The sequence below is a fragment of the Mastigoproctus giganteus genome, chromosome 7 (assembly GCF_048544385.1).
Source record: "Mastigoproctus giganteus isolate SK-2022 chromosome 7, ASM4854438v1, whole genome shotgun sequence".
Lineage (NCBI taxonomy): Eukaryota > Metazoa > Arthropoda > Arachnida > Uropygi > Thelyphonidae > Mastigoproctus > Mastigoproctus giganteus.
In genome coordinates, this window is record NC_143581.1 from 54,239,282 (window position 1) to 54,250,832 (window position 11,551).

The window sequence follows — 11,551 nt, forward strand, 5'->3', positions numbered from 1 at the left end:
GGGCCCATTGTTTTTTCAATATATATTAATGATATTGATGACAGTATATCAGGCTTAATGTCAAAGCTTGCAGATGATACAAAGGTTGGCAGGATGATTAATGACATTAATTAGGGTGAGTTAACTGTAACATCTAAGAAAATTGGGTTAGTGGGCTGAGAAGCTTAACATTGGCAAATGTAAGGTACTGCATATTGTTAGCAGTTAATTCCAAAGTAACTGTGTGGTACTACACTCAGGGTAGTGGAAAATGAAAAAAACCTTGGGTAATTGTGCAGTCAGATATGAAAATTTTTGAGCAGTGCAGTGCAGACTCCCCCGATGGTATTCTCCACCTTGTTGCGGTGGGGGGGGCTTGCGTGTCCCGGAGAGCTAAGTCGGCAGTAGCTTAGCTACTGGTAGGGCCTCCCAAGCCGGACAGGTCAAAGGGTAGGGGCCAGACTAAGAGAGATACCCCGGCCCTCCAGGTTGGGGTTTGCTGCAGCGGGCTAGCTCCTCGTTCAGTGTAAAAAATACACAAATGCTAAACGACCTACAAATGAAAATGAAAATGGACTGCACTTTCGGGAACGATTCGGCAAACGGAAAGGGACTATGATTTTGGGATGCTGGAATATTCAAGGCCTTTTAACTAAAAGAAACTTTCTTTCGGATGAACTGCAAAAATTCAAGTTAGACATTGTGTTATCAGAGACAAAGAAAAAGGGATGTGGAGAGGAAATAATGGGAGAATACTACCATTTTTGGAGTGGAGTCGATAAGAGTAAAAGAGCAAGAGCAGGAGTTTCTATTGCTGTTAAAAAGAAATTGAGACACAACATCAAAAACTGGCAATTTATTAATGAAAGAATGATCTCATTGGAACTGAAAATGTATGGGAAAGAAATATGTATTTTGGGAATATATGCCCCAACTAATGACACCGCCGATACCTTGAAAGATGAATTTTGGGAGGATCTGAGAGAACTAATAGAAAAAATTCCTAAGAACAAAGAGATATTTCTAATGGGAGATTTCAATGCAAGAGTAGGAACTGAACAAAATAGCAAAGTTATTGGAAGATTTGGAGTGAAAGAGAGGAATGACAACAGAGATAGACTATGTAATCTCTGTGAACAGTTTGATTTGAGAATAAACAACACATTTTTCCAACACAAGGATATCCATAAATATACTTGGTCACAGGAGACAAGACAAGTTAGATCAGTTATAGATTACATTATTTCAAAACATTCAGGGACATATGTATTGAAAGATGTCAGAGTTTATAGAGGAGTTGAATGTGGATCTCTTAATCCAGTTCCACCTCAGTCTTGTTAAAACAACACTGAGGTGCAACTGGATTAAGAAAATATGTGTGGACAACCAACAATGCAGGGAAGGAGACATGCTACAAGTGAATCAATTTAACATTGACCTACTCTAGGATGACAGCATTAGAAACAACTTCACCCAGAGACTGGATGCTGCAATTAACATAGAAATAAAAGATAATACTGAAGAAATCTATGAATATTTAAAAAATACTGTACTGTTAAAAAAATAGCTCATGAAATCCTAGGCAAAAAGAAGAGCCAAGGACCAAAAAAGACCTGAATTACAGAGAAAGTAAGAGCTGCTGTACAGGAAAAGAAACTTGCACATCAGAAATGGCTGGGTGATAGGAATGATGCATATAGAAACATTTATGTTGAAAAAAAGAAAATAGCCAATCGGTTGGTGGTAGAAGCAAAAAATGAAGAATGGGAAAGGAAATGTGCAACTATTATAGCAAATTTGGCTTCAAGCAATCAGCGGAATCTTGGAAGGTCCTTAAAGACTTGAGAAAACAGAATAAACACAATGCTGGTTTGCAATTAATACTTTTGAAAGACTGGACGGAGTACTATGAAGGATTTTTAAAAGAAGACCGGGAAGAATTCAAGACGATGGAGGATTTTGGTGTAGAAGACTCGGGCTTAAAAGTTTCTGTTAGGGAAGTGGAACTCCTGCTAAAGGCAGGAAGGAATGGCAAATCACCTGGACCTGGAGAAGTTTACATGGAACTTCTGAAATATGGAGGAAGAGGAGTGGCTGTTCTGATACAAAAACTGTTAAATAGTATACTGAGAGGAGAAGAAATACCGAAAGAAATGATAACAGGATATATTACATCAATTTATAAGAAGGACGATCGGAAAAGCTGTTCAAATTACAGAGGAATATGCGTCCTGAACCCGCTGTTAAAGATCCTTGGAAAATGGATCAGGAACCATTTAGAAGCCTGAATCGAGGTATCAGAAGAACACAGTGGTTTTTCAGCTGGGAGGTCATATATAGATCATATCTCAACAGTATGACAGATCCTTGAAAAATGCCAATCAAAAGGGAAAAAAATCTTTATGATTTTCATTGACCTTGAAAAGGCATATGACAGTGTTCCAAGAAAACTCTTATGGAAAGCACTGAAAGAGGCAAATATTGATAGACAACTGATTAACATTATTAAGGCAATTTACAGGAATAATAGATGCAGAATTAAAGTGGGATCAGCTTTGTCACCTGAATTCCATACTTCAAAAGGCTTATTACAAGGTTGTTGCATGTCACCAACACTTCAAAATTTATATCGACATCCGCCTAAGATCCTGGTCAAAAAAATGTAATGGGATTGCCGATTAATAAGAACACCTATATTCATAATTTACTTTTTGCAGATGATCAGGTGGTGATAACACAAGACTTAGAAGATGCAAAGTATGCATGTCATCAATTGTTTGAGGAATATAAACAATGGGGTCTAAAAATCAATTTTAGCAAGACTGAAATTATTATTATTATTATTATTAGCCATATGGTGCAAGGAAGCCTGAGGCTTATGCTGCACCAGCCAAAAAAAAATTTCTGAGTTACCCTGTGTGTGTGTGTGTGTGTGTGTGTGTGTGTGTGTGTGTGTGTGTGTGTGTGTGTGTGTGTGTGTGTGTGTGTGTGTGTGTGTGTGAGAGAGAGAGAGAGAGAGAGAGAGAGAGAGAGAGAGAGAGAGAGAGAGAGAGAGAGAGAGAGAGAGAGAGAGAAAAGTAGAAGGAAATCACCAGTTGTCTTCAGGGCCAGGACCCATTCTAAATATTGCAGGTTTTAAAATCAAACAAGTCAATAAATTCAAATATTTGGGATCAATCTTACAAAGTGATGGATTATCCCAAGCAGAGATCAATAAGAGAATTACAGACGGCAGAAAGGCTATCGGCACGTTAAATTCTGTTCTGTGGAGCACAAAAATATCCTAAATAAAACAAAGAAACTTATATTTCAAACGATTGTACAAAGTCTTCTATTGTATGGAGCGGAAACCTGGACATTGAATAGGCGAGCGGAAAACAAATTGTTCTCCACAGAAATGGATTTTTGGAGATGCTCGGCAGGAACTTCTAGAAGAGACAGAAAACGGAATGAAGACATAAGGGAAAAAATGGAAGTGAAAAAGACTATTATTGACACCATCAAAGAAAAGTGTCTAACATGGTATGGACATGTAAAACGGATGCAAGAAAACAGATATCCAAAGGCTATCCTGGAATGGATACCTCCTGGAAGAAGGAAAAGAGGAAGACCTAGGAGGACATGGATGGATGGAGTACGGGAGTGCATGAGACAGCCCGAGACTTAACCGACCAAGACACCTTGAACCGCACTTTATGGCAGGAAAAAATTCCTAACAAGAAATAACTTGTAGGCTGAGGAAACCCATTATAAATGGAAACACTGCTCTTGAAGAAGAAGTGCAGACAAGCTGATAAAACAGCTAATGGGGCTGGGCTTTGTCAATGATATATAGAAATTTTGCTAGCAAGGATAAGGAGGTGATTATCCCTTTGTACAAGGCCATGGTTATGCTGTATCTTGAGTATTATGTACAGATCTGGAGACTTCACTTTAGGAAGGATATAGATCTGCTGGAACAGGTGCAGAGAAGGGCAACCAGATTGGTGAAGGGAACAAAAGGGTGCTCTTACTTAGAACTGCTTCAGTTCTGCAAATTTCAGCTTGTGGAGACTGGGTACCTGTGGGGTGATCTGATTGAGGTTTTCAATTCCTTAAATGGATTGAGTAAGCTGAATGCGAATGTCATTCTTTCTCTTGCTGACACTACACACATGAAGAGACATAAATTATAAATTTAAGTTGAGGAAGGATGGTTACAGCATAGATGTGCATAAGTTTGCCTTTAGCCAGCAGGTAGTTGATTGGTGGATCAGGCTTTCATCTATTATTGTGGAAGTGGATGGTTTGAATAAATTCAAGGAAGAACTAGACAAATTTTTGGAGTGTATGGATGGGAGAAGTGTGTTGTGTTGTGTGTGCATTTTTATTTTATTTTATTTTTTGGCTGATGCTATATATGCTTGCTTTCTTGCATCATTTGCCACTACTACTACCACTACTAGAATATACAGTAATTTGTTGATATACCCAGGTGACCAATTGTTAAAAATTTTTACACAAACGAATGTTATAATATGATCTCAAAACTAAATAATCTTAATCTTATAAAACATAGTAGAAAATAATATAGTGTACAAAATAAACTCCAAATGCAAAAAAAAAAAAAAAAAAAGGAACACAAATTTTGTAGTTAAAGACCATTCTATAACAGATAGGTGAAGAGTTATGTTACTATGTGCTTGCACATCTTATTTTCACTGACTGTGATACATTCAAGAAGTTACATTTTATATTACAATTTTGAAAACTCTCATTTTGTATACCACATAACAGCTCACATCAAAACAAGTTCTTTATAACCACTGTTGTTTGTTTGTTATTAGAGACCTCCTGCTGTCTGATTGAGAGGACCAGCTAGCCTTGAGGCAAACTGTCATAGATGTCCAACCTTTTAAACAAATGGTCAGTTAATCTTTTGGTGAGGCCATCTCTTTGAAAGTGGTGCAGTACTAGGAAAAACTCATTGCAAAAGCAAGTTCTGCTCTGAGAATTAAGACCATTGCATTATCTCTGCAATTATGTAGGTCATGAAACTAAAACCTACAGGCATAGATGACAATATGCCACCTATGCCTGTAAGTTTTTGATCTATTGAGTATATTTTGTATATTATTGATTATATTTATGCTATATGTTGTAAAGTTATTTAAACTCTGCAAACCACAAAAACAGATTTTTGTGGATAAGATAGTGCTGTACACATCTTATAAAAACAGAAACATCGTGCTATGTAAATATATCCAGATTATAAAATGTTGACCTTTTTTTAATAAAATATGTCAGATTTTCCCAATTGTAAAGTGCTGGATTTCACAGAGTTTACTCTATTTATTCTAATTTATATTACTTTAAAAAGGTAGTGTCCTGTGCAGTTGCTGATGTTGAACAGAAGTTCATATAATTTCTTTAAATTCATAAATGGAATTTCTGGTATAAAAATCCTTGTTTGGAAGATCAAATGTTGGTAAATCAGATGTTCATAAATTAGAATATGACTCTAAAAGGAAATTGTATGTTTATCTAAGGTCATCTTTTGCTGTTCGTTTGTTTACTCTTTGTTTGTTGTATATAGGCCCTAGGTAATTCTTCATTCTGAAGCCTCACTGCATTATATTAAACATACAAAAATGCCCTTACATTAAATATAATTTTTTTTTGTTTTTAAAGAAATTCAAAAGTTTTTATAAAAATTTGATTTTGAAGTTATTTCCCCAACTTATTCCAGAACTGAACTACTTACAAAAACTTTGTTTTTAATGATTTTTCTAACAGAAAAAGCTGAAGAAAGAATTTATCTTAGAAATCTGTGTTTAGAAAAAAATTAGTATGTAGAATTTTATTCTTGGAATGAAATCATATAATTCTATGAAAAAACAGGGATCTGTTTTTTTCATAGGCTCTAAAAACTTCTAGGCACAGTGCCTAATGGAAAAAACAGCCCTATATTTACCCACCTCAACATGTCAAGTTCTAAACTTTGCCATAAACCCAGATAATACATGTATAACTGCACTTTGTTATCATTGAATGATAGCACAATTGTCCAAAAGATGCTTATCTCTAGTGACTTAGTCTACAGGAGATTTCAGAATTCTTATTTTATTGAACACAATTTTTTTACTAACATGGCCTATGCCTAGTGTGCCAGTGGAGAATTCTGCACATTGTCTCTTAAATCTACACAGTGAAACTGATATGTGATTCAAGACACATGTCAGCCATGTGGTTTTGGTTGTATGGCTGCTATGGAGTATAAAATGAAAACTATGATAATTATTCAGTTTATTTTCAGATATAAAATGCAGCCATGCTCTGAGTATCTCTTTCTATACTGTAAGTTTTTTAGTTAGCATTAGCATTAGTAAAGCGTATTATGCAAGAAAGCAAGCTTATACAGCATCAGCCAAAAAAAAAACCTTCCCATTTTGCCCATGGGTGAATACACTCACTCCAAATGCTTGTCTAGTTCTGCCTCGAATTTATTTAAGCTATCAACTTCCACACCAACAGATGGAAGTTTGTTCCAGCAATCAACTACCTGCTGGCTAAAGGCAGATTTCTGCACATCTGTTCTACACCTGTCTTTCCTCAGTTTGAAGCTGTGCCCCCTCAGGCTTATAATCTGAGCAAGAGGAAGAATCCCATCAGCATTGCGCCTGCTCAATCCATTCAAGGCCTTATACACCTCAATCAAATCACCTCACAGGTGCCTAGTCTCCAGAAGCTGCAATTTGCAGAACTTAAAACTTTCTTTTTAAGAGCACTCCTTTGTTCCCCTCACCAGTATTGTTGCCCTTCTCTGTACTCGTTCTAGCAACCCTACATCCTTCCTAAAATGAGGCTTCCAGACCTGTATGCAGTACTCGAGGTGTGGCCTGACCATTGCCTTATACAAGGAGATAATCACCTCCTTATCCCTACTCGCAAAATTCCTGTATATCATTGACAAGACCCCATGACCTACTCTAGCCGCCTGTTTGCACTGCTCAGAAAACTTCATATCTGACTGCACAATTACCCCAGGCCTCTTTCATTCTCCACTACCCTGAGTATAACACCACCCAGTTGGTACATTTCTCTGGGATTACTGCTACCCATATGCAGTACTTTGCATTTGTCAATGTTAAACTTCAGTTGCCACTTCTTAGCCCATCTGCCCAACTTTTCCAGATCCTGTTGCAACAGTATACTGTCGTTACTGTTATTAACAACCCTGCCAACCTTGGTACCATCTTCAAACTTTGACATTAAGCTTGATATATGCAGTACTCGAGGCCAAAGGCAGATTTCTGCATATCTGTTGACATTACTTTGACATTAAGCTTGATATATGCAGTACTTGATATATGCAGTACTCATTCTCTACCACTGTCAGTGGTACTACACTGACAGTGGTAGAGAATGAAAGGGACTTGGGGGTAGTTGTGCAGGCAGATATGAAGTTCTCTGAGCAGTGCAGACGGGCTGCAAGAGTAGCTCATGGAGTATTGTCAATGATATACAGGAATTTTTCCAGCAGGGATAAGGAGGTGATTATTCCATTGTATAAGGCAATGGTCAGGCCACACCTAGAGTACTGTATACAGGTCTGGAGGCCTCATTTCAAGAAGGATGTAGAGCTGCTGGAACGAGTACAGAGAAGGGCAACAAGATTAGTGAATGGAACAAAGGGGTGCTCTTACGAAGAAAGGCTTAAGTTTTGCAAATTACAGTGTCTGGAGCCTAGGCACCAGCGAGGTGATCTGATAGAGGTGTATAAAGCCTTGAATGGTTTAAGCATGCTCAATGCTGATGGGATTCTTCCTCTAGCTCAGAGGAATCACCTGAGAGGGCATAAATTCAAATTGAGGAAAGACAGATGTAGGATAGACGTGCGGAAATTTGCCTTTAGCCAGCAGGTGGTTGGTTGGTGGAACAGACTTCCATCCCTTGTGGTGGAGGTTGATAGCCTAAATAAGTTTAAGGCTCAGCTGGACAGGTATTTTGAACGAACAGAGGGGTGAAGTGGAAGTGGGTTTTTTTTTTTTTTTTTTTTGGCTGATGCTGCATAAGCTTGCTTTCTTGCATCAAATGCCTCTACTAATGCTAATGCTAATATACCTTTATCAATATCATTGATAAATATACAAAACAGCAATGGGCCCAACACCGAACCCTGATAGACACCACTAATAACATTAGTCCATGTGAAGCAGTATCCATTAATTACCACTCACTGCCTTCTCCCACTCAACCATCCTTTTATCCATTGTAGCAACTTGCCCTTAATGCCATACTTCTCCAATTTGTACAGTAGTATTATCAGCATGAAGTGCATAGTTTCTGCAGGCAGTAAGTTACGGTCAATTTTTTTTTTATAAACATATTTGTTTTTATCTGCTGTTTTTTTATTCTAGGTTGTATATGTATGTATTGTAATTCTGTTTTGCAGATGGGCAATAAGGGACCAAGTACTGCAAGTTGTGAAAACATGATAGTGCGCATCAAGCTACCAGAGGTATCCAGTCGATCAGAAATACAACTAGATATCAATGAAAAATTCTTAGACTGTAGAACATCAGTACATAAGTTAGGTTTGTATTTGCCTCATCCTGTGGATCCTCAGAAAGGTCAAGCAGAATGGGATGGGAACAACAAAATTTTGATTGTAACTTTATTTTTGTCAAGAGAATATGATTGTTTCAATTTCTGAAGGTGAAAATTTTAAAATTTACAAGTTAAACTAAGTTTTAAAATGCTAATCATAATATTTTTGGAGTAAAATAGGTAAAATAAGATGAATAGATTAATAAACATAGTGTAGAGTGCAAAAAAGCATCATATAATTATAAATGTGGAAAAACCTTATTTTTTTGTTATTTTATTGTTAATATTAAAATATTAATATTAATATTAATTTGTTATTTTATTGTTAATATTTTATTGTTAAATTATTAAAAATATTATTAATAAAATTATGCGTACATTATATATTGAAGACATCCAATACTCTTGAAATATATCTGTAGATCAGTGTTTGCCAAACTTTTTTAGTGATGGAACACTTTTTATCTTACATTATATTTCTGGAACACTTATATTCTTTTGTGGCTATTTGGCTTTGAAATAAAAAATACACAATTAATGATCGAATATATTTTAGTTTTGACAACAATATCAAAATAAAAATGTAAAATATCATTAATGTACAATTTCTATCAGAAAAACACGTATACAGTATTATAAAAATTCATATTAACAACTGCATTCTACATAAAAAAAGTTATATGCAAACGTGTCAAGTGAATGTCACATCAGTACATGATCTGTCAATAACTAGAAAAAATGTTAAATTATACTTGTACAAAAAGTGTTATATGCTTTAAATATGCAAAATTTAAATTGGGAGAAAAAAAATTATTAATTATGATTTTTTCATGGAACACAGTTTGGGAAACACTGCTGTAGATAATAAGTTTTTGAATAGTTCCTTGTCCACAAGTGAATAAATATGTGCAATTACTCATATGTATGTATGTATACATATGTATGTATGTATATATCATTACCTTTTTATTGGTGCCTCCGTAGCCAGGTGAGAAGGAACAGCAGTGCGTAGCACACGCTTCTTGATTAGACCGGGGTTCGAGCCCGTCACCACCAAATACGGAGGATGCGGAAAGGTCAGGGACTGACCACCGCATATCCCGGAGCAATAATGGCCTTAGTTGCTAATGCTCCTAAAAACCAAACAACAACAACCTTTTTTATTGAAGTGACAAAAAACAGTAAAACATTAGAAAAAATCCATTACTATGATAGCACAGGGGACTGCAGTAACTTTACAGTATGGCTAATTTATGCATACTTAAATTAGTCAGATTTTTCACAAAACATCATACTCTTTTTTTAATATTTTTTTAAACTTTTACAAGAATGGCAACCATTGGTTTACCAATATTTTTCTACTAAGATCATGAGCTGAGAAACTTTTAGAGCTGTTGGTAAAAAAGTTTACAGCAGACTGTTAGAATGCATCATTCTCTGTGCTATTTTAGTTCGTACATAACAATCCAAGTAAAACCCCATGTTTACCTCAATGTTTTATAAGTTTTGTAATGCAGTTTTTTGTGATAGTTTTGTTGTAAAAGCATATTTCAAGATGAAACTTGTCAAGAAAGACTCACCACATTCTCCACACAAAGTCTGAATTTCCTCCACTCAATTTCCTCACTGTGCTGAACAGTACAGTGAGGAAATTGAGTCAACATACAAAAAAGTCTCTGCCTTTTGCTGTTATGGTCTGATGTGACCTGAGAAGCCACAGGTAAATCTGATATTTTTTCTTCTCTAAAGTTTTCAAGACCATGACACTAAAAAGAAAAAGGACATTTTGTAACTGAATCTACCATCTGCTATAAAACCCATTGTGCATGGACCTAATCTTCTTTCTTCTTCTTTGGTCCTTAGCTGGCGGCTGGAGGAGGCAGTTGGTCATGCAACCAGTACGCTGCTGTAGGTGCCGCAGGGTTTCGGACTTGCTCTGTGATGTTCTTCCATGGACCTGATCTACCTGTACCTTCTCCACCAGAAATTCTCAGTACAGTCTTATCATCAGATTCTGAATGTAATAATGTACCACTATATGGTAATAGTGACTGTTCCCAGTATAAAGTTGTAAACTGTGAAAATTCATACAATGAGCTAAATGATTTTGTGAGGGAGTTGGGTCTTCCTGAATCTCTCACAAAATCATTTAGCTCATTGAGATTCTGGGATCAAAACACCAAGCTAAACACTGCTGTCTCCATAGACATCAATTTCTTTGTACACCTTAAGAACAAATTCATTCTTTATTTGTCTCAGGAAGATACGCTTCTATTGCAGCAATATCCCATGATTAATAACTATTTAATATTGGTATTAGCCATAGTGTAAGGAAGTATTTAGTATTAGTATTAGCCATGGCGTAAGGAAGCCCAAACTTTTGTTGCCCCAGCCAAAAAAGAAACAAAAAAATTACTATTAGTATTAACAGTGGCAAATGATGCAAGAAAACAAGCTTAGACATCAGAAAAAAAAAAAATTCCCACATCACCTGTCAATCCCTTCCAGTAGTTTGTCTAGTTCTTTCTTGAATTTATTTAAACTGCCCACTTCCACAAGACCAGATGGAAATTCGTTCCAATAATCAACACTGCTAGCGGAAAGCAAATTTCCACACATTATGTGTGTTGTCTAAGCATGAGGAAGGATGTCATCAGCAATTAGAGACTCAAAAGCATTTACTCTGCATTTAAAGCCTTAAATACTTCAATCAGATCATGCAGGTACTTAAGTCTCCAGGTGCTACAGTTTGCAGAACTGAAGCCTTTCTTAGTAAGAGTATCCTTTTGTTCCTCTAACTAATCTCATTGCTCTCCCCTGCACATGTTCCAGTGGATCCATTTCTTTCCTAAAAGGAGGCCTCCAGAGCTGTATGCAGTACTCTAGATGTGGTCTAATGGGATAATAGTATTAGTAGTGGCAAATGATGCAAGAAAGCAAGCTGATGAAGAATGGTTGTTCTACAACCACCCTTCAAAAAAAA

General features: G+C 36.3%; 1 protein-coding gene across 1 annotated transcript in view; it reads left to right on the forward strand.

Moving 5' to 3' along the window:
* The window catches only part of Dnaaf6 (Dynein axonemal assembly factor 6), a 35,458-nt gene extending 26,784 nt beyond the window's left edge, over positions 1-8,674 (forward strand). The window contains exon 3 of the mRNA XM_090378315.1: positions 8,414-8,674. Coding sequence (XP_090234441.1) covers positions 8,414-8,674 — 261 coding nt within the window. The remainder of the gene's footprint in view (positions 1-8,413) is intronic.
* Positions 8,675-11,551: the final 2,877 nt, after the last annotated feature.